This window comes from Bos mutus, chromosome 28, assembly GCF_027580195.1.
Source record: "Bos mutus isolate GX-2022 chromosome 28, NWIPB_WYAK_1.1, whole genome shotgun sequence".
NCBI classification, from domain to species: Eukaryota; Metazoa; Chordata; class Mammalia; order Artiodactyla; family Bovidae; genus Bos; species Bos mutus.
Window position 1 is genome coordinate 37,197,214 of NC_091644.1, and position 25,713 is coordinate 37,222,926.

The window sequence follows — 25,713 nt, forward strand, 5'->3', positions numbered from 1 at the left end:
TAATAATAACACCAAGTACAGCTATCACTGCTGTTTATTCAGCACGTATTTATTATGTGCTTATTTTACCTTTGAAGAAAAGAACACTCATATAATTAAATTATTTACCTAGGGCCACCTAACTAACAGAACTGTCTCATCAAAAAGCCAACACTCTTTCCACTGTGTTAAACTGCATCCTCGGGACTTCCCTGGTGGTCCAGTGGTTAGGACTTCACCTTTCAATGCAGGGGATACAGGTTCAATCCCTGGTCAAGGAGCTAAGATCCTGCATGCCTTGTGGCCAAAAAAAAATGAAAAACATAAGATAGAAACATTTTGTTAACAAATTCAAAAAAGATTTTTTAAAAAAGGTCCACATCAAAAAAAAAAAAAAAATCTAAAACAAACTGCATCCTAGGGACTGTTAGCCTGAGGTAAATGGATTTTCACTTAATTCACTTCATTAGGACCATTCATCCCAGTAACTTTGAATCATTCAGTCAGTATTATATTTTATTAAGGAAACAAGAGATAGGTATTTTGGAAAATTTTTAATTAAAAGTAGTTGAAACAAAAATAGTTTTAACACAAATTTTAAGCATTAGTCACTACAGTCATTATCCTGTATGTGTTCACGAACATCACTGGATAAATGGGTTATTTCTGTGGTTGGGACTGACAGTACAAAGGAGAAGTGATCCCACTGAGCTGACTTTTCAGTGCTGTTTTCCTGTCTACTCTTACCAGGAAACAATTCTTCCAGTGCTGTTCCAAAGCAGGTAACTGCCAGTATGCTGCGTTCTAGAAGCCTCCCAGCATTTCCTACTTCTTCACCTCACATAAAGCCACGAAAACTGACTGGAAGTTTGGGTTGTAGTATTGACAAGTTACAGAGTTTTGTAGATGATGGCGTTGCTTCCCAGCCAGAGAAATGGAGCCCTTTGAGGAGTTCTGAGACACTGGAAAAAAGCAAACAAGATGCCTTCATCAGTAGCTGTGAGTCTGCAAAAATGGTTTGTGAAACGGAACCTGCCCTTTTGGCCCAAGCCTCTGTCAGTGATATCCCAAAAGGAGCCTTGGAACTTCCGGCGGTCAACATAGATCAGAAAGACTTCGGAGCAGAGCCCAGATCAGACGACGACAGTCCTGGGGACGAGTCCTGCCCACGCCGACCTCTTTACCTAAAGGGACTGGCCTCGTTCCAGCGCAGCCACAGCACCATTGCCAGCCTGGGGCTAGCTTTCCCCTCACAGAACGGCTCTGCGGCTGTCGGCCGGTGGCCAAGTCTTGTTGACAGGAACGCCGACGACTGGGAAAACTTTGCTCTTTCCCTTGGTTATGAGCCCCACCACAGCCGAACTGCCGGTGCTCACAGGTACATGTGTTTTTGTATGACAGCCACTTCCTCCCTTTTTTTAAACTGTTCTTTGAAGAATTTCTGTACTTGTAGAATCTCTTTATTCTGTGACTCTGTATTCTGTAACATAGTACAACGTGTATGTTAACAACAAGCAAAGATGCCTTTCTCCTTACTTTAATACTAGGTGATAATTCCATATTTAACTAAAGGCTAAACCATAAATAATTCTTGAAGAAAAGATTATCTAATGGTTAATTTAATTCCATATAATTATTAGAGAAAAACTCTTCAGTTTAGGAAAATTATATGGTTTATTATTGTTCCCCAAATCAGCACCATCAGTGAAACTTCCCACAGTGATGGCAATGTTCACCTGTGCTGTCCACTGCAAAAGACACATGCTCACTTGAAGTGTGGCCAGTGCAGCTGAGCAACTGAATTTTTAAATAGTTTAAACAGCACAAGTGGCAGTTGGAAATCACAGAGGTAGAGCAGACTAGTGTTTAGTAGACTATATATCTAAAAACTACTGGTGATTAAAAAGTGATGGCAGATTTGTTAATCACAGTTAAATCAGGAAACGTTTTTAAACCTTATGAACTTATGTTTCACATGTGAAAATTATTACTACTCATCTTAAGGTAATCATGATGCACTGCTTTTTTTCCCCTGATATTGTGTTTATGACCCTTTGTGGGTCTCTGTTTTAGTGTAACCGAAGACTGCTTGGTACCTATATGCTGTGGATTGTATGAACTCTTAAGTGGAGTTCTTCTCATCCTGCCTGATGTTATGCTGGAAGATGTGATGGACAGGCTCATTCAAGCAGATACACTTTTAGTCCTCGTCAACCACCCATCACCTGCTGTACAACAAGAAGTTATTAAAGTAAGGGCAAATACTAAATATGTTGCTTTAATTTGGAAGAATAAATATATGTGTACTTTAAAGTTTGAATATATGTATTCAAATAGACCTGAAATCTTATTTTATTCTTAAGCATCATGAGCTGATATAATTTGTTACTGCTTATCCCAATTTTTATATGTATTATCATCCAATTTTAAGCCTTCCTCCATATATTACTTTGTATCAGTGTGTTTTTTAAATCTACTACTTACAAGGAACACATAGATCATTGGAGGTCTCCCCTGAGTATATTATTGTCAAATGTTAGACAATTAACTTCAGGTTTAAACTCAGATGTCACCTTCTCAGAGAGACTTTCCCTAATCATCTTCTGTCTAGCCCTGCTCCTCATTTGTTTTATAATAGCATCGTAGTTATGTTTTATAATTACCTTTTTAATTTATGTACTTTTTATTACTCTCCCACACTGAAATATAAGCTCCATGAGGGTAGGCATCTTGTGTTGGATGTATAAAAGGTCCTAAGTACATTATTGAGTGAATAAAGGTTTGATAGGAATGGTTCCCATTAGGAAACAACCCTTTGAAATGGTCTTCAAAGAATCCCACTGTTTTAATTTGATGTGGGACATTGTGTAAGCAGTCTCAGTTCAACCCAGTAATTACTTAGCTTCCATGTCATGTGTAAAACACTGGGCTGGTTGCTCTGTGGGATATAAAAGGGAATAAGCCCCTGCATTCAAGAGTTTATAGACCAGTGTGGGAGAGAGACATATACACAACTAAGTAAAATGTAAGAGCTTCTGTGATGGGTGCTTCAGTGGTAGTTTTAATAAAGAGGAATGGGAGCATAGGAAAAGCAAATAATTCTGATGGGGGAACAAGGGCAGGATTCATGCAAAAGCATTCATAATTTTGTATTATGCTGTAAACTTAGAAAGATTTTAAGTAAGACAGTAAAGAGATGTGTGTTTCAGGAAAGAATAGTCTTATCACCACTGTAAGGGAGTGATCACAGGGGAAAGAGGTGGGAGCACTGTGTTTGCAGGCTCGCACTGTGATCCAGGGGAGAGATGATGAGTCCCTGATCTGGGGAAGTGGGAAGTCAAAGGACTGACAGATTTGAGAGACCTTCCCTGGAATAGAGGAGAGAGATTTTGCTAATTACACGTGGGCAATCAGGATGAGAAAAGCCCAAAGTGAGATCAGCCTTAAAGTCTAGGAGGATGGTGCTTCTGTGCTCTAAGACCAGAACCATGAAGGAAGTGAGTTTGGAAGGAAAAATAATTACTTTGATTATATAAATGTTACATTTAAGATGCTGGGAAAGTAAAAATTTAGGCCTATGCTTAGAATAAATAAAATGTCAGGAAGTTTAGAAAAATAGAGATTTAGGATATATATTTTTGTTCTTTGAGAGAAAGCATTGTACAGTGTTGACTAATCTTTCTTTTTTCAGAATTAGGCACAAATGTTCTACTTACATTCAACTAAGGCTACCTAAGACCTCCAAGACAGAGCATCATTAGCATTCTATAGTAGTCAGAAAGTTTTAGGTTTGTTTGTTTTGCTGAAGAGGTGGCCCTTTTTTTCGAGCTTTGTATGTTCTATACACGTGAAGTTAAACAACTTACAACTACAGGTATAGTACACTGTCTGATTTGTATATGTTATATAAAACTTTAATATATTATCTAAATTGTCTTAATTTTTTTCCTTAGCTATTAGATGCATATTTTAATAGAGCATCCAAGGAACAAAAAGATAAATTTCTGAAGAATCGTGGGTTTTCTTTACTAGCCAACCAGTTGTATCTTCATCGGGGAACTCAGGAATTATTAGAATGCTTCATTGAAATGTTCTTTGGCCGACGTATTGGCCTTGATGAAGAGTAAGTGGGTTCTTCCCTTCACCAGAATTGGGGATCTTTTTTCTTAAATGTAAAATTTATTGAACTGACTCTTAAAATTATTCTATCACTTTTAGAAAAAATCTGCTAGAAGTCATTTTCCAGGTGAACCAATTTATTATTTTCCATGTGATATTCTTTTTATAACTTCTTGCTTTGCATTTCATTCACTAGCTAGGCACTGAAAAGAAAGAAATGCTGCATCAAATGAAAGAAAGTGATATTTAAGATTTGGCATACAGTGTTAACCTGAGAAGAAGGTGGCCCCCATAGTCTCAGCAGCAGATTACATGAGGGATCCATAGACAAGCTCTGAACTCCCCTCAGGGATGCTGGTTATCTGAGAAAAGAGTAAACCAGCATACCGACTCCTGAGCTTTGACCTGGTGTTATGCTCATGGATTAATGAATAAGTGCAAAACTTAAAGAACATTTTTCTCCCAAGCCAAAAGTTTGGCAGAAATGTTAAGCTGTTATTTCTATATTTGATAAAGTAGAGAGAAGTGTGTCTTTTTATTAAGTGTCTGCTACTTGTTTGCAAGTAGGCCAGTTCAGACATCAAGGAATTGACCTATTAATTGTAGCATTGACAATATTGCTTTTCATTTGCATAAGCTTTTGGCTTTTTCAGAGCAATTCTGCATCATCTCATTTGATTCTCACAACAGCCTTGAGAAGAAAGTAGACCAGGTATCATCACACACATTTGACAGATAAGGAAAATGAGGTGTAAAACACATCAATAACTTCCCTCCATCAGTTCAGTTCAGTTCAGTCACTCAGTCATGTCCGACTCTTTGCGACCCCATGAACTGCAGCATGCCAGGCCTCCCTGTCCCTCACCAACTCCTGGAGTTCACCCAAACCCATGTCCATTGTGTCGGTGATGCCATCCAACCGTCTCATCCTCTGTCGTCCCCTTCTCCTCCTGCCTCCAATCCCTCCCAGCATCAGGGTCTTTTCAAATGAGTCAGCTCTTCGCATCAGGTGGCCAAAGTATTGGAGTTTCAGCTTCAACATCCTACCAATGAACACCCAGGACTGATCTTCTTTAGGATGGACTGGTTGGATCTCCTTGCAGTCCAAGGGACTCTCAAGAGTCTTCTCCAGCCCCACAGTTCAAAAGCATCAATTCTTTGGTGCTCAGTTTTCTTTATCGTCCAACTCTCACATCCATACATGACCGCTGGAAAAACCATAACCTCCATCACAGAGGCAAATAATATACAGGAACTCAAAATCAGATCAACAAAATGGCCAATTTTGCAATCATTTTTTCCTTATTTCATGGTTAGTTGCTTCTAACATGCTCTTGTGTATTATTTATTATAGATTTGATCTGGAAGATGTGAAAAACATGGGACTTTTTCAGAAGTGGTCTGTCATTCCTATACTGGGACTAATAGAGACCTCCTTATATGACAATGTGCTCTTGCATAATGCTCTCTTACTTCTTCTCCAAATATTAAATTCTTGTTCTAAGGTAGCAGATATGTTGTTGGATAATGGTCTACTCTACGTGTTATGTAATACAGTAGCAACCCTGAATGGATTAGAAAAGATGTAAGTTTAAATCATTGTTTAAAACTACCTCTGATTAACAACTTTGGAAAAGAAAAAACTTTAGTAGCAGGTTACTTTAAAGCATTTGATATTCCATAATATTTTCAAAGAATTTCTTTCCTTCAAATCTGATTAGATTTGAGAGGGTATATTTTCCATCATTTTCAATTTTTTTTTTTTTTTTAAAGATATTTATATGACCTACATTTAGGTATTTAGAACCTGAAAACAAGGAACAAATTTGTGTGTGTGCTCAGTCGCTTCAGTCATGTCCGACTCTGTGACCCCTCTGTCCATGGGATTTCCCAGGCAAGAATACTGAAGTGGGTTGCCATTTCCTTCTCTGAGGAATCTTCCTGACCCAGGGATCGAACCTGCAACTCCTGCATTGGCAGTCAGATTCCTACCACGTGAGCCACCTGGGAAGCCCCTGAACAAATTTACCTGTCCTCAGATATATTAACTAAGCTTCCACTATGGTCTTATAGAAAGTATTATCCCCCTCTGGAATAGGAAATTTGAGAATTTGAGAGATATAATAACTTGTTGCAGATCATATAGCTAGTAAATAGAGAACTTGAGGCTGAATCTTCTCACTTCAAAAGTCTCTGCTTTACAGTCAACATACTCTCCCAATTTTCCTACCCACTGTTTTCTCCCACTGTTAACTACCATACTGAATTTCTTTTTTATTTATTTATTTATTTTTAATTGGAAAATAATTGCTTTACAATGTTGTGTTGGTTTCTGTCATATATCAACTGAATCAGCCAGAAGTATACATATGTCCCCTCAGTCAGAAGTACATTGGCAAATGGTTGCCCACCAGATTGATTAACAATTTTGAAAAATATATCAGGAGGTTATATTTTTATTTGGGTTTTGTGCCTTTGGTGTCCTCATTTAGGATATACAGTGTAACATTTTTATTAGCATAATATTCATGTTACAAATCTTCAGAAGCACCATCTTACTGCATGTTAAAGCATTAAATATTAATATACTTTTGCAGAGAAGGCAGAGCATATCCTCAGTGATTCTCTAGGCCCGGGAGACTCACTAGGCCAGGGAGACTCTCTCGGTACAAGAGAGAATTCGTAGTCAGCTTAGTTCAGTTTTCACTGGGCACCTGTCTTATTTAGGGTCTGTGTCTTGCGCAGATAAGAAATACAAAGTATTGTATTTCCTCAAAACGTCTGGTCTTGATTACAGTATAGTACATGAAATTGGTAGAACTTGGAAAGAGTACCAGCAGGCTCCTTCTAAGAGCTGTTTGTTACTGCTGTTGTTTTAAATAAATTGTGCTTACAGAATGTCTGTACACGCTACTCTATTGATTGGCCTCAAAAGTTACCATTTCTAACTCTTGCTTGATTTTGAAAACGTGGAGTGGAGAAGCTTAATATCACACACTGAGGTGGATGATCAAGGTTAAAAATTGAGGGACAGAAGTAACTAATTCATATTTATTAGGTACTTATAAGTGATTAATGTGGGCTTCCCAGTGGCTCATTGGTAAAGAATTTGCCTGCAGTGCAGGAGACGTAGGAGACACAGGTTCAATCCTGAGTCAGGAAGATCCCCTGGAGGAGGGCATGGCAACCCCCTCCAGTATCCTTGCTTGGAGAATTCCATGGACAGAGGAGCCTGGAGGGCTATAGTTCATAGGGTAGCAAAGAGTCAGACATGACCGAAGTAACTGGGCACACATGCAAGTGATTAATATATGTTCAGACCTTTGTCTCTTTTAACTCTTAAAATAACCATACTTTGTGTAAGTGGGATTCAGAAAGGTCAATTAATTTATTCAGAGTCACCATGTTTGAGAAGCCTCGGAATATACCTCTTCATACCCATAGAACCTCTGGTGGCTGGGAACCTAGTGGTGCATGCCCACAGTATCTTGTGTTAGTCTCTGTTGTTACACTTACCACTGTTTACTGGTTATAGTTATCTGTTCACTTGTCTGGTCCTCTGCAAGCTGAATTTTGACAGGAGTCAAAGTCTGTCTTTTTATCTGTCCCTAGCCTGTAGTTCATATGACCTGCTATAGAGTAAGCATGGATAAATATCAAATGAATGCATGAATGAATGAATGCATGCTAACAGAACAGGAATTTAAACCAGTTCTTTTTGCCTTAAATTATTTATTCTTTTTCTTTAGCATTCCTTTGAATGAATACAGATTACTTGCTTGTGATATACAGCAACTTTTCATAGCAGTTACAATTCATGCTTGCAGTTCCTCAGGCTCACAGTATTTTAGAGTTATTGAAGATCTTATTGTACTGCTTGGATATCTTCAAAATAGCAAAAACAAGAGGACCCAAAGTAAGATTTAATTTTTATGGATTGGGAGGAGCAGTTGTATAATAGCCAAAACTGTTATTAGAACCTCATCTCTTTCTCTGGCTTCTATAGAGAGAGTGGGTTAGAGGAGAGAAAACTGTTTTACTAATTGTTCACCCTTAACTTTGTTTACTGGCTTTAAAAAGAAGCCTTTTTAAATGGCAAAAATTACAAGTGATGCCCTGATGTAATTAGTAGCTGGCAACATATTAAAAGAAGCTGCTGATTTTTCTTGCCAAGTCGAACTAAAAGGCTTATGTTGACTAATAATACCCTTTAATTTTCTTTGGTGGCAAATATGAAAGTGAATATGGAGCAGAAAAATGTGAGAATTTCTGGTTAAACTTTTGCCTTCTGTATTAAAAAGCCTATTCTTTTAAGACAATTACATGAAATGAAATACATTTGTGAGCTAGTATTTTTCCATTGAATTTTTTATAGTGATCCTTTGGAAATTTGCTTTAAAGTTGCTTTTAAAGACAGTTCAAAAATGTTTACTACCATCAAGAACCCATGATCAAAATTTTAAAATTTATGTCTAATAAAACATTATTGACGGTTTTGATATTGTATTAGTATTAATATAAAAGTCAACTCGATTACAATCACATAGCTTGAAAACATTCTAGTATCTTCTGTTTTTAGATATGGCTGTTGCTCTACAGTTTAAAGTTCTCCAGGCTGCTATGGAATTTATAAGGACCACTGCAAATCATGACTCTGAAAACCTTACAGATTCACTTCAGTCGCCTTCTGCTCCCCATCATACAATGTTTCAAAAGCGAAAGAGCATTGCTGGTGAGTATTTAAATAATATTTTACTTAATTATAAATAGAAGGTAGTTTGACTCTCCTATATTCTTACATCACTCACATTTTAAAACATTGCTTTGTTTCAGAAGTTAAACTATAGTGTTTGAGAAGATTTTCCTCCAAGAGGAGATTATTCTCTAGCTTTCTCCTCAGTGCTGTTCTCATTCAGTTATCCCTTGAGCTCCTACCATGTGCCCAGCACTGAGTTAAATGTTAAAGATGCAAGGATTAAGAAAGACACAGATTCTACCTTTCTACCATAAAATGGTAGAGAAATACAGAGGATAGAAATAGAGACCATATAGAGCAGGGCAACCTGACTTACATGTAGGGTTAGGGAAGTCTCTGAGGAAGTAAGGTTTCAATACAAGGGATGAGAAAGGAATTAGAGAAGTCAGTGAGTATTACAGGCAGAATGAACAGCTGATGTACAGGTGCCAAGGTAGCAAAAAGCTAAGCTTGTTCAGAGAACTGAAAGAAAACCATGTAGCTGGAGTATAGTCCTTGATGAGATGGTGCCACCAGGTGAGGTGCTACAGGATGGCATGGACCAGGTCATATGGGCCATGTTAAGGAGTTTTGATTTTATCCTAATGTTCAGTTCAGTTCAGTCAGTCAGTCGTGTCTGACTCTTTGCGACCCCATGAACTACAGCACGCCAGGCCTCCCTGTCCCTCACCAACTCCCGGAGTCCACACAAATCCATGTCCATTGTGTCGGTGATGCCATCCAACCATCTCATCCTCTGTCGTCCCCTTCTCCTCCTGCCCTCAATCTTTCCCAGCATCAGGGTCTTTTCAAATGAGTCAGCTTTTCGCATCAGGTGGCCAAAGTATTGGAGTTTCAGCTTCAACATCGTCCCTCCAGTAAACACCCAGGACTGATCTCCTTTAGGATGGACTGGTTGGATCTCGTTGCAGTCCAAGGGACTCTCAAGAGTCTTCTCCAGCCCCACAGTTCAAAAGCATCAATTCTTCAATGCTCAGCTTTCTTTATAGTCCAACTCTCACATCCATACATGACCACTGGGAAAAACCATAGCCTTGACTAGATGGACCTTTGTTGGCAAAGTAATGTCTCTGCTTTTTAATGTGCTGTCTAGGTTGGTCATAACTTTCCTTCAAGGAGCAAGCGTCTTTTAATTTCATGGCTGCATGATTGCATCCGCAGTGATTTTGGAGCCCCCAAAAATAAAGTCTGACACTGTTTCCACTGTTTCCCCATCTGTTTGCCATGAATTGATGGGACCAGATGCCATGATCTTAGTTTTCTGAATGTTGAGGTTTAAGCCAACTTTTTTACTCTCCTCTTTCATTTTCATCAAGAGGCTCTTTAGTTCTTCTTCACTTTCTGCCATAAGGGTGGTGTCATCTGCATATCTGAGGTTATTGATATTTCTCCCGGCAATCTTGATTCCAGCATGTGCTTCCTCCAGCCCAGCGTTTCTCATGATGTACTCTGCATAGAAGTTAAATAAGCAGGATGACAATATACAGCCTTGACATACTCCTTTTCCTATTTGGAACCAGTCTGTTGTTCCATGTCCAGTTCTAACTGTTGCTTCCTGACCTGCATAATGGTTTCTCAAGAAGCAGGTCAGGTGGTCTGGTATTCCTATCTCTTTCAGAATTTTCCACAGTTTATTGTGATCCACACAGTCAAAGGCTTTGGCATAGTCAATCAAGCAGAAATTGATGTTTTTCTGGAACTCTCTTGCTTTTTCGATGATCCAGCAGATGTTGGCAATTTGATCTCTGGTTCCTCTGCCTTTTCTAATATCAGCTTGAACATCTGGAAGGGCACAGTTCACATATTGCTGAAGCCTGGCTTGGAGAATTTTAAGCATTACTTTACTAGCATGTGAGATAAGTGCAATTGTGTAGTAGTTGAGCATTCTTTGGCATTACCTTTCTTAGGGACTGGAATGAAAACTGACCTTTTCCAGTCCTGTGGCCACTGCTGAGTTCTCCAAGTTTGCTGGCATATTGAGTGCAACAGTTTCACAGCATCATCTTTCAGGATTTGAAATAGCTCAACTGGAATTCCATCACCTCCACTAGCTTTGTTCATAGTGATGCTTCCTAAGGCCCACTTGACTTCACATTCCAGCCACATATATGAGGCTTATAGTATCCTAAAAATTTTTAACTTGATAAAAGACCTTGACAGTCATCCAGTCCAGCTTCCTTGTGTCACAGATCCACCACGGCCTAGAATTAGCCACTGCTGGATGGGGCCCCACACCCATCTTTTTGTGTCCTTTCACACCCACTCCTTCCAGGTCTGTGGTATCAGAGATTAGGATGACTTGCTTAAACTAAGAACGTAATCTGATAATATTATCCTTGAATATATCCCAGATATGAATTTTTCTTTGTATTTGCTCCATTTTTGTCTCAAAGGTGACTCTACACACCAAGCTGTATTAACTGATAAAAATACTGATTACCTAAAATACTGGACAATCTAAAATGCTATTAAAATGTTTCAGTATCTTGCAGGATGAGTCATTAAGTCCTATTGTAAGTAATGTTTATAGAGGCTATTTGTGGACTTTGATATATGCTTTCATAATTTAAAAAAAGGTTCAGTTCCAATGAAGGATTCCATTACTCCTCACCTACCAAGACGTCATTTTGGTTCCTATGGTCATCTTCCGATGCCCTTCTCCTTCAATCCAGTAAATCAAGACTCAGTTACCTCCTTTTCTCCTGGATCCACTCCCTGTGGGGTGCCTCTTGGAGCAGGTGCAGTAATGGTGCAGGAAGCCGCTCCTGCCTCTTCAGCCTGAGGAAACCTTTCTCAGGAAATGCTTTTCGTAGGATTGAATCACATGTGATGCATGTTTCAAATTATTTTAATAATAAATTACTGAAATTACACTCTCCTTTCTGAGTTCTTCACTGTATTTGACTGATTCCTACTATGTCACTATATACACATCTCAAAAATAATTTATAAAATTTAGCAATGTTGCTGCTGCTGCTGCTAAGTTACTTCAGTCGTGTCTGACTCTGTGCGACCCCATAAAGGGCAGCCCACCAGGCTCTGCCGTCCATGGGATTCTCCAGGCAAGAACACTGGAGTGGGTTGCCATTTCCTTCTCCAGTGCAAGAAAGTGAAAAGTGAAAGTGAAGTGGCTCAGTCATGTCCGACTCTTTGAGACCGCATGGACTGCAGCCTACCAGGCTCCTCCATCCATGGGATTTTCCAGGCAAGAGTACTGGAGTGGGGTGCCATTTCAGCAATGTTAATTACCCAAAAATAGTAATGTTCTTGCTAAAACATGATATGCTTTTTAAAAATCTATTGATTATTTTGGAATACAAAGAAGTGAAACAGTATTTGAAAATGTTTGAATATATACACCCTTCTAATTGAGTTTTTCAGAGGACTAAAATTTTTCCAAAGGATATCCATCCTACTAAGCTATGTCACAAGCTGTAGCATTGTTATTTAGGACTTTGAAATCAGAGGTACTGTTGCACTTCTTCAAAGAGGGAAAAACATCACTTTCTCTTAATCACTGTCTTTCCTTGTATAAATTACCTTTGAATTAAATAAAGTTCTCTTCATTGTCTGATAATCAAAAAGTTATAGCAGAAATGGTTTCTTTGATCCTTGTTAACTCCAGCACTTGATTTTAATTTATATACTTAAAGGTCCTCGAAAATTTCTCCTTGCTCAAACTGACTCTCTTCTGATGAAAATGCGTTCAGTAGCAAGTGATGAACTTCATGTGATGATGCAACGGAGAATGAGCCAAGAGAACCCTGTCCAGGCAACTGAAACAGAGCTTGCACAGAGGTTGCAGAGGCTCACCGTTTTTGCAGTTAACAGGATTGTTTATCAAGGTAGGACTAGAGAATAAATGTGTTCTTGCTCAGATATTGAAATGAGAATAATTTAAGAGAGGGGTTTCCCTGGTGGCTCAGACAGTAAAGAGAACTGGCTAAATTTCAGCTTTTTTAACAGCATTAAAAAATTTTTAGTATCCATACTAGTAAAATAATTTATTGGGACCCAGTATCCTTGAATAAAATTCTACTTTTTAATATGTTAAATGCTGGCCTATACTGACCATTGAAATTTAAAATAGTATAGCACCTCCAATATATTTTTTAAACTTTCCTTTGAAACAGTCATAGATTCACACGCAATTGTTAGGAAATACTTCAGAGAGATCCTGTGTGCCCTTAACCCAGTTTCCCCCCATAGATCTCGTAGAACTATAGTTCAGTATCACACCCAGATATTAACATCACGACACTCAAGAAAAAGAACACTTCCATCACTATAAGATCTATATGTTGCCTTTTAGAGCCACATCCACTTTTCTCCCACACCCACCCCTTCCTTAATCACTGGCAACTATCAATCTGTTCTCCATTTCTGTATTTTCATCATTTGAAGAATGTTAAATAAATGGAATCATACAGCATATAACCATACAGTATGTGTAAGATTGACTTTTTTCACTCAGCGTAATTCTCTGGAGAGTCATCCTGGATGTTACATGTATCAATAATCTGTTCCCTTTTGTTTTTGGTAAGTAATATTCCATAGCATGGATGTACAGTTTAATCATTTACCTGTTGAAAGACGATCTGGTACTTTCCAGTTTGGGGCTATTACAAATCGAGCTAGCTGCTATAAACATGTATGTGAAAGTTTTTGTGTGAACTCAGGTCTTTGCTTTTCTGGGATGAATATCCAAGAGTGCAGTTTCTAGGTGGTATGATAGTTGTGTATTTTGTTCTTGCTAAGGAACTGCCAGACTTTTCTAGAGTGGCAGTATAATTTTATATTCCTACCAGCAATGTATGAGTGATCCAGTTTTCTGCATGTCTTCACCAGCATTAGAAGTTTCACTGTTTTCAGTTTTAGCCATTCTGATATATAATGTTGGGCTATAACTTTGTGGTTTCAGGGTGCACTTCTACAGGAGCTAATGATTTAGATGTTTATGTATGAACGTTAATGCCTATAACAAACACTAAAAAAGCTATGCAAAGAAATATACTCAAAAACAATACAAATAAGCCAAAATCCTAAAAAATTTCAAGTGACACCCATTTTTTTTTAACTTTTCTAATTTATATTTGGGACAACCAGCCTCTAGAGTAAACTGTGAAATTGAACTGTTATCACATGCACAGCATTTAATGGGAGAGCATGTCCGGTTAAACAGGTCTGCACGTCTATCTAATGTAAATATCACATGGTCTTCAATTTGTACAAGAACCTTCATGACTTTAATAATTTTGTAGTTTAATTCATCTTCATTAGTAAAATAAAGCTTTAATTTAGGATTGCATGACTCGTATGCTTAAATTTCTGCATTGTTTTAGGTGAATTCACTTTCTTTAGTATATTGTGTTTTTTACATCAAATGCAGCTATTACGCGTTTATATTGTGATAACTGAATTAGTAATTACATAGATTATTTTTGTCACTATCATTTGTAATGGCTCAGTATTAGTGATTTGACTAATTTTTTATTCTTCTTTTAATTCAAAGAATTTAATCCAGATATTATTGACATTTTGAGTACTCCAGAAAGTACAACTCAAAGCAGGACCTCAGCTTCCCAGACTGAAATTTCTGAAGAAAATATTCATCATGAACAGCCTTCTGTTTTCAATCCATTTCAGAAAGAAATGTTCATGTATCTGGTAGAAGGATTCAAAGTATCTAGTGTGAGTAAATTAGTTACATGGGAAATGTTCATTCACAAAGAAGGAGTAGAGGTTTTATGTGTCTGTATTCAGTTCAGTTCAGTTGCTCAGTCCTGTACAACTCTGCGACCCCATAGACTGCATCACGCCAGGCTTCCCTATCTATCACCAACTCCCGGAGCTTGCTCAGACTCATGTCCATTGAGTTGGTGATGCCATCCATCTCATCCTCTGTCATCCCTTTCTCTCTCAGGAGTAGAAGTTTCTGTATCTTTTCTGTATCAGAAAAGAATAGGAATTTGATGATTACTATGAGAGCTTTAACTAATAACCTGTTTTTAAAGGACTTTATTTATAGCTGCTTACTCGAGAGTTATTATGGATAATTATGAAGTGCAGATGTTGGCTTAAACAGGTCTAATATCTTCAAAATTATGTAGAGAATACTGAGAAGCATCAGGCTCCATTTATCATCAACTCACTTAGGTTTTTGTGGGTCATATATATAGTTGAACATAGGGAAAAAATTGGTCAGTACACTCATAGATAGCAAAGGCTAATCTAATTCTAGCAGAACTCATAAATCATGATTCTGCCAGTATAACTAGATTTTCTTGTCTGCAGGTTCCACTTAGAACTGAGTCATTCACAAAGAGCCCTTAGGACTAGGAGTAACTGGAGAGCCATTTCCAAAACTCAAAATAAACTCTAAAATGTACTAATTCCAATTTTTAAACCAGATAAAGGATATTTGATCAGGATTAGGTTAACCCTTGTGGGACCACCTTCGAAAGTACAGCTTATTTGGTTATTTGTTAAGGGATATTGATGGTCAATTTATATACAATTCTTAATTTTTGACAGTTTTACTCAATATTTTAGTCTTCCCTGGTGTCTCAGTGGTAAAGAATTTGCTTTCCAGTACAGGAGGCGAGGGTTCGATCCCTGGGTCACGAAGATTCTTTGGAGAAGAAAATGGCAACCCACTCTAATATTCTTGCCTGGAAAATCCCATGGACAGAGAAACCTGATGGGCTACAGTCTATATATGCATGCTAAGTTGCTTCAGTTATGTCTGACTCTGCAATCTTATGGACTGTAGCTCACGAGGCTTCTCTGTCCATGGGATTCTCCAGGCAGGACTACTGGAATGGGTTTCCATGCCCTTCTCCAAGGGATTTTGCCAAGTCAGGGATCAAACCTGGGTCCCCTACATCTCCTGCATTGGCAGGCAGGTTCTTTACCACTAGCGCCACCTGGTCCATGGGGTCGTAAAAGAGTCGAACACAACTTAGCAACTAAACAACAACAGCAATATTCAATATTTTAGTACTAATTCAAGCCTCTATTACTGAATGCTTCTCTTTTATATTTTAAAATCCAGGTAGGCTTATTTACTGTTGTTCTTTGATGGTTCTTTTTTTTCTTTTTTTGCCATTTAAAATTTCCAAACCCTGGGTAGTTTTTTTCAAGTGTCTTAGGACTTTAGCTTCTTTATCTCTCCCTTTTTAAATTGTGGTAAAATAAGACTTCCCTGGTGGCTCAGACAGTAAGCGTCTGCCTACAATGAGAGAGACCCGGGTTTGATCCCTGGATTGGAAAGAGCCTCTGGAGAAGGAAATGACAACCCACTCCACTACTCTTGCCTGGAAAATCCCATGGACCGAGGAGCATGGTAGGCTCCTACAGTCCATGGGGTCACAAAGAATTGGACACGACCAAGCAACATCACTCACTCACCATACATAACATAAATTTTGCTATTTTCACAATTTTTAAATGTACAAATCAGTGATACTAAGTCCATTCACATTGTTGCGCAACCATTACCACTGTCCATCCCTAGGGATTTTTCCGTTATCAGAAACTGAAACTCTGTGTTCATTAAACAGTAACTCCGCATTAACCTCTCCCCCCATCCCTGTTAACCACTGTTCTGATAGTATATATCGCACTTATTCACCCATTCATCCATCAGTGGGTATTTGGATTGTTCCTACCTTTGGGCTATTTTGAACGGCGCCACTATAAACACTTACGCACATCCATCTCTTTTAAAACCCTGTTTGTGTGGATGTGTATATCTTCCTAATTTCAACTGTTTGAAAATTCTAGAATAAAACATGTTCCATGATTTTTTAGGGCTGTGTTGGGGTTATTATATTATTGTTTAAGAAATTTGATCCTAATTCATTCCTGTTTTGATTTAAGGCTTCAGGTAAAACCAGTAGTTCCAAACAGCAGTGGGCTAAAATCTTATGGTCTTGTAAGGAAACCTTCCGAATGCAGCTTGGGAGACTGCTCGTGCATATGTTGTCTCCAGCCCACCCTTCACAAGAGAGAAAGCAAATTTTTGAAATAGTTCGTGAACCAAATCATCAGGAAATACTGCGAGAATGTCTTAGCCCATCCCTGCAAGTAAGTACCCCAATACTTCATAAGTAATAACTATTATAAAACTGTACAAATCAAGAGCTGAATTTAAACTGTATTTTCATGCCAAATACCATGAATATAGTTTTCTAACCAAACAAATATTTTCTGAGATCTTTCTTCAGATGCCATTTACCAGAGTCAATTTGTTTAATCTGTTTAATCCCCCTTCCTTTTTCCAGTGTTTAAGAAGTTCTATACCTGAGTTCTTATAAGATCCTTCATAGTTAGTTACTAAATCTTGAAGTGTTTTCTTTAAGAACTGTTTGAAGACTTTTTAAAGCATTATATTATCCATGAAACATCTATACTGAATGGCTCAAATAGCAGTACATATAACATATTTCAAAAATGTTTACAGTAAGTTAAAATACTTGTTGATCATCTGGAATGGTAAAATCAAAATACTCAAGCTATTTTGGAATCTATAAATTCTATCACTTAGCAAGCAGTAGATGGAGAATTTAAGTGGTATAACTGTTCTGTTTAGCGGTTTCTTATGAAATTAAATATACTCTTAGCCTGTGATGCTAAAATTCCATTTTTAGATATTTACCTAAGAGAAATTAAAGCATATGTCCATAAGAAGACTAGTAGGAGAATATCCGTGACAGCCTTTTTTCTAATAGCCAAAAACTGGAAATAACCCAAGTATCTGTCAGTGGGAGAATGTATAACTAAACTGTGGTATATTTATACAATAGACTGTTACATAGCAATAAAAGTGAACTGACTACTGATGCACCCATTAATATGGATGAAGCTCAGAATTGTGGTGTCATTGAAAGGGACAGCCAAACACCAAAGAGTAGGCATTTTATGATTCCATTCATATGAAGCCCAAGAACAGGCAAAATTAAGATATAGTCATGGAATTTAGGACAGTAATTGTCTCTGTGAGGAAGGGGACAGTGAGAAGGGGAATTGAATGGAAAAGAGCATAGGGAAATTTCTTGGACATGCTCAGTCATGTCCAACTCTGCAACCCCATGGACCGTAGCCTGCCAGGCTCTTCTGTCCATGGGGTTTTCCAGGCAAGAATACTAGAGTAGGTTGCCGTTCCCTTCTCCAGGGCATCATCCCAAACCGGGGATCAAACCCATATCTCTCACATTGCAGGCAGATTCTTTACCATCTGAGCCATCTGTAAAATGTCAGCCTGGTTTCAAAATCAAAATTGTGAAATACAGCACAGTTGAAGAGTTTCTAGTTTTTATCTCTATAGCCTTCCCTCATTCTTTCCCTTTTCCTGTAGCTTACCATCCTTATTTGGTTTTTATTTGTATTGGGGGTATAAGCAAATTTGTGACACACACACACACGTGGGCGTGTGTATGTATTCTCTCTCTCACTTCTTTATATGAAAAAAGGTAATGAACCATACAGATCCTTCTCACTCTACTTTCTTCAGCTAACAATATATCCTGCAATGGTTCCACAGCAGTATAGAGAGCTCTTCTTGTGCCTTTTTTTATAACTGCCTACAAGCTCTGTTCCATCTGTAGTCTGCCTGATTTTTAAAGCTCCAAGCTTCTCTTCTATTGAATCTGGTTAATTCTCCAGCCAGTCTGTGGCTCCTCATCTTTTCTCTCATAACATCTTCACATCCCTTGTGGTCCTTCTGATAAGCTGCTTTTTTCATGTTGTCCCCACAGCATGCAACGCTCTCTTTCCTCCACTTTGTCTGTCTATATGCCTGTGTGTCCATTTAGCCATGCACCCACATCATATGGTACCACCTTCAAAACCTTCCTTCCTTCTTTTAGTAGGAACTCAGAACTCTTTCTTCTTGAAACTTCATTGAAAATTTTATTTTTACACATTTTGTTATTTTCTAAGAATTTGTGTTTAAATTCAATTCCTTAAATCAGTTTCCTGAGAGCAGGAAATAAGATTTCTATGTGTGCATGTCTCCAAAAACAACTTTTCTAGTCCCAGAAACTACAGTCAATAAATGATTGATCAGAAGATGTTAAAATGAGCTATTAGAAACAGCTTCAGTGTCTAGGAAAATCATGTTTCTTTGGACATTCAGAATGAAAAAATAAAACATTTCTGGTAGTTTTTCAAGATGATTTTAAAATGTCACCGAATACTAAACTGAAATATTTTTAGAGTTCTATCAAGATTATTACCTTTAAGATGGACATATGAAAATATTCTAGTCGTTTACCATTCCTCTTTATTTGCCAACTCTTCAGGCCTTTTACTTGCAGAGCATCTGTTCATTTTTCTCTTTTGGTCAGGTAACAGCTGTCTCCTGACTAATTTAAAATGTTACATTAAAATGTGCTTTGCTATTTTCATCATTGCATATGTTCATCTTATGCTTTTGGGAAACGACATGATGTGATTCAGCATGTGAATTTAAATATCACCTAAAATGTAATAGTTTCCAAATCCATTTGTTGACTATTCACAGTTTAAAATATCATAAAGCCAAATACAGTGATATTTGTATGAGTGCAAATTGTTAAAAAATAAAATTACGCATGTTTAACTTGTTGGCAAAGTTAATGTCTAAATAATATATAGTGTACACTTAACAATCAGGTGTAATATCTCTGGCATGAAAGAGCCACTTAACGGAAGAAAGCTTTGATCTGCACAGTAAATAAAAAGCACTAAAACTGGCATGTGTGTGCATATCAGTCACTCAGTCATGTCCAAATCTTTGTGACCCCATGGACTGTAGATCGCCAGGCTGCTCTGTCCATTGAATTCCCCGGCCAAGAATACTAGAGTGGGTTGCCATTCTGTTCTCCAGGGGATCTTCCCAACCCAGGGATTGAACCCCAGTCTCCCACACTGTAGGCAGATCTTTACCGTCTGAGCTGCCAGGGAGGCCCATAAAAGTGGTATAAACAAAGCTTATCTAAAAATGAAATTTCACGTTTCCAAAGTCAAATGATTGTCTAAAGCAAAAATGGTAGCCATGTCTTTTGGAATCCCAGCATAGATAATAAAAGTATGCATGTGTGCTCAAAAAAAAAAAAAGAGCCACTTAAGAAATCGTGAATCAAAGTTTGGTTTAGTTTTGCACTAGGAAGGACCGTTTTCATTTCTTAAGTAACATTTTCATTTTGTCTATAGGGCCTGTTCATAAAAGACTAACCTAAACCAAACCCTTCTCCCAAATATTCACATACTGAATACTGACATCCTAACTGGTTTTAGAGTTTTTCACCTTTTGTTCTCCCCAGGGAATAGTGAATGCTTAAAAATGGATCCAAAGATACTTTTTTGTTCTGGTATTTTCTCCGGTGTTTATTCTCCTAAGCAGAAATTAAAGAGACTCTTACCTTAAAGTTTAAAGGAAAGTTTCCCTTCCAGTTCAGCAATGGCACCCCACTCCAGTGCTCTTGCCTGGAAAATCCCATGGACGGAGGAGCCTGGTAGGCTTCAGTCCATGGAGTCGCTAAGAGTCGGACACGACTGAGCGACTTCACTTTCACTTTTCGCTTTCATGCATTGGAGAAGGAAATGGCAACCCACTCCAGTGTTCTTGCCTGGAGAATCCCAGGGACGGGGGAGCCTGGTGGGCTGCCGTCTATGGGGTCGCACAGAGTTGGACACGACTGAAGTGACTTAGCATATGAGAAGGACTAAGAATTATTTTCCTTCATCCCAAGCTTATTTTCTGTATTCCTTTAGCAAACCCTCTCTAAAATTCTTTCCCCAAAAGCTTGTGTGCTTGCTTTTTTCCTTCTTTCCTTTATTACTTCTATTCCTTTCTTCTTTTTTTTCCTCTTTTTTCCATTTTTTTACCTTTAACAATAAAAATTTTCAAACATACTAAGAAAAATAGAGACTAGTGAATACTTAATGAATACCATATGACCATCTCATAGGTCTAACTATTGTTAGTATTTTTATCATATTTATCATAATTTTTTTCCTGAGGTATTTTAAAGTAAATTATATAAATCATGACATTTTTTCAAAAGACTTTTTTATGTCACCATAACAACATTATTATACCTAACAAAATTAGCATATACTCTAATGTCATCATATACTCGGTGCATAATCATGTGAGAATTTCTTCAGTTGTCCCCAAAATGTCTTTTTAGCTGATTTATTTAAACCAGATTCAGCCAAATAAATGCAGCAATAAAATTTAATTTACTGTTAAAGAATTTAAATGTAAGAAATAAACATTCTTTATGACTTAAAAATTTTTTAATTAAAAAAATTGTTACTTTTTTTTTAAAGCATGGAGCCAAATTAGTTTTGTATTTGTCAGAGTTGATACATAATCACAAAGATGAATTGACTGAAGAAGAACTAGACACAGCAGAACTGCTTATGAATGCTTTAAAATTATGTGGTCATAAGTGCATCCCTCCCAGTGCATCAACAAAATCAGACCTTATTAGAGTGATCAAAGAGGTGAGTCAGTGAAACCATAAGAAACAGTTTTCTTAGGAGATCCCATTGACTGTAACTAAAGAATGATTGAGAGATTTTTTTATTATAGAGTACCACTGATGGTGAATTTCAAATGATAATTTTCTTATACTTTATATTGCTTTTTTAATATGAGAAAACAAATAATCTTATTTTAAGGAGCATTTTATTCTCTTTGGTCATCCATATTCATTACCACTAGCTTTCAGGGAAGAAAAAGGTTTTAATAATGACAAGCAAGTTGAATCCTCAGCCTCAAGTTCTCAGTTCTTTAGTGAAAAAGCAAACTAAGGAAGCAAGCAGCTATGCAAACCCATTGGGTTTGGCAGCCCTAGTTAACTATTCCACCCTGATTTCTGTGACCCAAAGTGTGTGGAACCAAAGGGGAATTAGAACATTATTTAAGTAGGTGATTATTTTAATATTCTGGTCTCCAGGAGACAATTTTTTTTTTCCTTTGTTAACTTGGTTTTAAATTTAGTTTGCTGGGTTCTGTGCCAGTGTTAAATGATAAATAATAAGTTTTATATAGTATATTATTATCTAAATCTTTTAGGAACAAAGGAAATATGAAACTGAAGAAGGTGTGAATAAAGCCAACTGGCAGAAAACAGTTAATAATAATCAGCAAAGGTAGGATTTCACGTGTGCTAAAAGTTATGTCTTTTAGGAGCCCCATTATATTTTGCATATGCTTTTAGCTTTAATGTACCATGTTTTGATATACATTTAATGTTCCTATACATACGCTTAACTTACAGGCTTCTTGTCTGTTTAGTCTCTTTCAGCGTTTGGATTCAAAATCAAAGGATATATCTAAAATAGCTGCAGATATCACCCAGGCAGTGTCTCTTTCCCAAGGGATTGAGAGAAAAAAGGTGATCCAGCATATCAGAGGAATGTACAAAGTGGATCTGAGTGCCAGCAGACACTGGCAGGAGCTTATTCAACAACTGACGCATGACAGGTGGGCAATGTGGGAGGGCTTTCAGTGGTCTTGCACGAATGTTTTATATTGATGTTATTTTCACTCTAGAATAAAATTCATAATACTATCTCATTAGCTTAAATATTTCTGTTTAATAATTTGTAATTTATTTCCTCTTAAAGAATATACCCAAGAGAATTTTTTAATTCTTAGGAGGGAGAAAAAAATAATGAGAGAGACATTAGCTCTTCCAGAGAGTAATATCTGTTTACTGGCTTTCTTTTTAAAATATCTTTGCAAAAGAATAGGGAAATCACTGAAACAAGACAGTTGGGAAATACATCTTTTTCTAGTTAAGACTTCAGTAACACAGTTAAAAAGATGCATCACAAATAGTGAAAAGAGGGAAATTAAAATAGTATTCTCTGAATTTGGTTAACATAACTGATTAGTATTATGACTTTGAGGAGCTATATACTAAAGCAAATTCCAGGTGAATGAATGAATTAAACTTAAAAAGTTTACAAAGCAGGATAAAATAGAGTATTTATCAACTCTGATAGATAACTTCCTAAAATCAAACACAATTGAAGAAACTATAAAGAAGAAATTAATGGCTTTGAACTTTCATTTTTTTCCAGTGTATTTAACAAGCATAGCCACAACAAAACATCAAAATTTATTTTCAGCATGTATTTCAAAGTTAGTATTTTTATTATTTTAAAATCATAGAAGTTTGAAAATAAAAATTTAAATCCCAAAAGTTTGAGCAAAAGACATGAATATATTCTTCACATAAGACAAGTAGAATTAATAAGCAGATGGGAAAAATTGAATATTGCTAGAGGCTAATTTAGTTTTTAAAAATTTTTAGATACTATATTTTACCTTTTATGTTAAAATAAAAAGTTTTTTTAGGAACTCATCTCCACAGTAGGAAGAATGTATCTTAGCTCTTGATCAGAGGTTTGGTGGCATTGTATACTTTGACATAATATATCAGGAACCGTATAAACAATTTATTTCTAGTTCCAGTTATTCTATTTTAGTGATTCTATCCTAAGAAAAATATTCAAAATATGCAAAATCAATAAAAACAAAAATTTTCATCTCTGCATTTTTTATGTTAGTGAATGAATTAGAAACAACTAAGTATATAACAGTAGTAATAAATACAGTATGATCTTTTCACTCAATATAATATTAGCCATTTAAAATAATAATAAAGAAGGCAGGATATAGGAATGTGTATATAAGAAAATATGTGTGTATATGAGTTATAACTGTAATTTTAAAAAATGAAAATCACTAACAGTATTTTGGTATGTTTGGGGTAGTAGAATTAAGGGTAATTTACTTCTTTTATCTATTTCTAAAAACTATTTCCTTTCATTTCAAATGTTAATTATTTTAAAACATTTTTAGAAATGTAATTGCTACAAAAATGAATAATTTTGATTGTTACATTAGATAATAGACAAAATGGGAAATGAAAAAAATTTATTTGGAAATTGATTTTTTTTCTTTAGTTGACCATACTAAGTCTAATATATCACAAAGCATATATAGTAGTCATGCTGTATCTTTTTAAAAATGTAATAGGTATAAGAAACTAGTAGCAGAGCTTGCCTTGAGGCAAGGAGACTGGACTCCAGAGCAGAGGGATACTTTTTTTTTTGTTACTCTTCTGTACTGTGTGTATGCAGTGTGTTTGTGCTCGGTTGCTCAGTTGTGTCCAACTCTTTGCAACCCCATGGACTGCAGCCTTCCAGGCTCCTCTGTCCATGGGATTCTCCAGGCAAGAATACTGGAGTGGGTTGCCATTTCCTCCTCCAGGGGATCTTCCTGACCCAGGGATCGAACTTGCGTTGTCTGAGTCTCCTGCATTGGCAGGCAGATTCTTTACCACTGAGCCACCTGGAAAGCCATGTGTATGCATATCCCTGTCTAGTTATATAAATAGTTGGATTTTTCAATTGAGTGGATCAGTTTTGACTTATGTGTTAAATATTTACATAGTTTTTTTAAGTTATAAGTACTTCAAATTGCCACTTGAACCTTTCTTTCTACTTGTAGAGCAGTCTGGTATGACCCCATCTACTATCCAACTTCATGGCAGTTGGATCCAACAGAAGGGCCAAATCGAGAGAGGAGACGTTTACAGAGATGTTACTTAACTATTCCAAATAAGTATCTGCTTAGGGATCGACAGAAATCAGAAGGTAATAGTGCCTTCTTGACTCAACATATAAATAGCAGATAACTGTGGTCATTACACAAAGATGATGTAATCTCTTTTCCTCAACAGATGTGGTCAAGCCACCACTCTCTTACCTATTTGAAGACAAAACTCATTCTTCTTTCTCTTCTACTGTAAAAGACAAAGCTGCAAGTGAGTCTATAAGGTAAATTTGAATCCATAAGACATCTTCTCTTGTTGAATGTGTTAAATACTTTAATAGTCTATTGCAGTGCTTATATGATGCTTATTTTAGATAATGCAATGGTTTAAGAAAAGACCTGAACATGGCTCAAGAGAGGACAAAGTTGAATGCCTGAAATCCAAAGAGAACAGAGTTTTGATAGAGAGTTTTCACTGGACTTCAGTCTTAGTCTGTTATGTGAGGAAGATAAGTCACACCTAACATGTCATAGCATTGTTGAGGATTGTGGGTCAGTATGGTAACTATTGATAGGACTGTCACTGTGGTTGTAGTGGAGGTTGTTATCAGGCCCATTTTATAGATAAAAAACTTGAGAGTCAAGATTAAGTGACTGGACTAAAGAATAGAAGAACTTTTCTGACTCTGAATCCCCCTTTGCTCCTAGAACGCTCCATTTCTTTCCTGTGTTTGTTCAGAGGCATGAACCAATGTTTGCTTATGTACTGCAAAATATAAAATATTGAAGTTTCTTTTAAATAACTGAGTCTTGTATTCTGTGTAGGGTGTAGGGATCATTCACCTTTTCTAAAAGTTGCCGTTATTTTCTCTGCCATTATAATGTCAGAAATGAGAAAATATTTTCATGTGGACTCTAACAAGACATTATATGCTTTTGAAATTCTTGTCTGCTCTGCTGAAATCTTCTACTAGATAAAATAAAGCTTTTATTCTCTGAAATTGTTCAAAACATTTAATCATAGTAATTTTAAATATGTTTTGACAGAGTCAATCGAAGGTGTATCAGCGTTGCACCATCTAGAGAGACAGCTGGTGAATTGTTATTAGGTAAGTTACATTTTGAAGATTTTTATACATATTCACTGCGCCTATTTTATTCTTAGATAATTTAAAACATTGTTTTGACAGACTGCCATTAAATGAGATAAACTGTCTCTAATATTGTATAGGTTATTTTGCCTTAACATTGTCTATAATGCATATGACTCATGAATGTGAAGAAATGAACAGTCTTA

At 36.8% G+C, this 25,713-nt stretch overlaps 1 protein-coding gene across 3 annotated transcripts in view; it reads left to right on the forward strand.

Moving 5' to 3' along the window:
- The window catches only part of LYST (lysosomal trafficking regulator), a 176,076-nt gene that overhangs the window by 97,413 nt on the left and 52,950 nt on the right, over window positions 1–25,713 (forward strand). For all 3 annotated transcript variants that reach the window (XM_070364844.1, XM_070364845.1, XM_005905646.3), the window contains 15 exons: window positions 730–1,357; window positions 2,053–2,230; window positions 3,933–4,102; window positions 5,453–5,683; window positions 7,848–8,014; window positions 8,678–8,830; window positions 12,508–12,699; window positions 14,367–14,545; window positions 16,736–16,942; window positions 21,173–21,349; window positions 21,924–22,000; window positions 22,146–22,334; window positions 24,372–24,517; window positions 24,604–24,700; window positions 25,464–25,525. In XM_070364844.1, coding sequence (XP_070220945.1) covers window positions 730–1,357; window positions 2,053–2,230; window positions 3,933–4,102; window positions 5,453–5,683; window positions 7,848–8,014; window positions 8,678–8,830; window positions 12,508–12,699; window positions 14,367–14,545; window positions 16,736–16,942; window positions 21,173–21,349; window positions 21,924–22,000; window positions 22,146–22,334; window positions 24,372–24,517; window positions 24,604–24,700; window positions 25,464–25,525 — 2,853 coding nt within the window. The remainder of the gene's footprint in view (window positions 1–729; window positions 1,358–2,052; window positions 2,231–3,932; window positions 4,103–5,452; window positions 5,684–7,847; window positions 8,015–8,677; window positions 8,831–12,507; window positions 12,700–14,366; window positions 14,546–16,735; window positions 16,943–21,172; window positions 21,350–21,923; window positions 22,001–22,145; window positions 22,335–24,371; window positions 24,518–24,603; window positions 24,701–25,463; window positions 25,526–25,713) is intronic.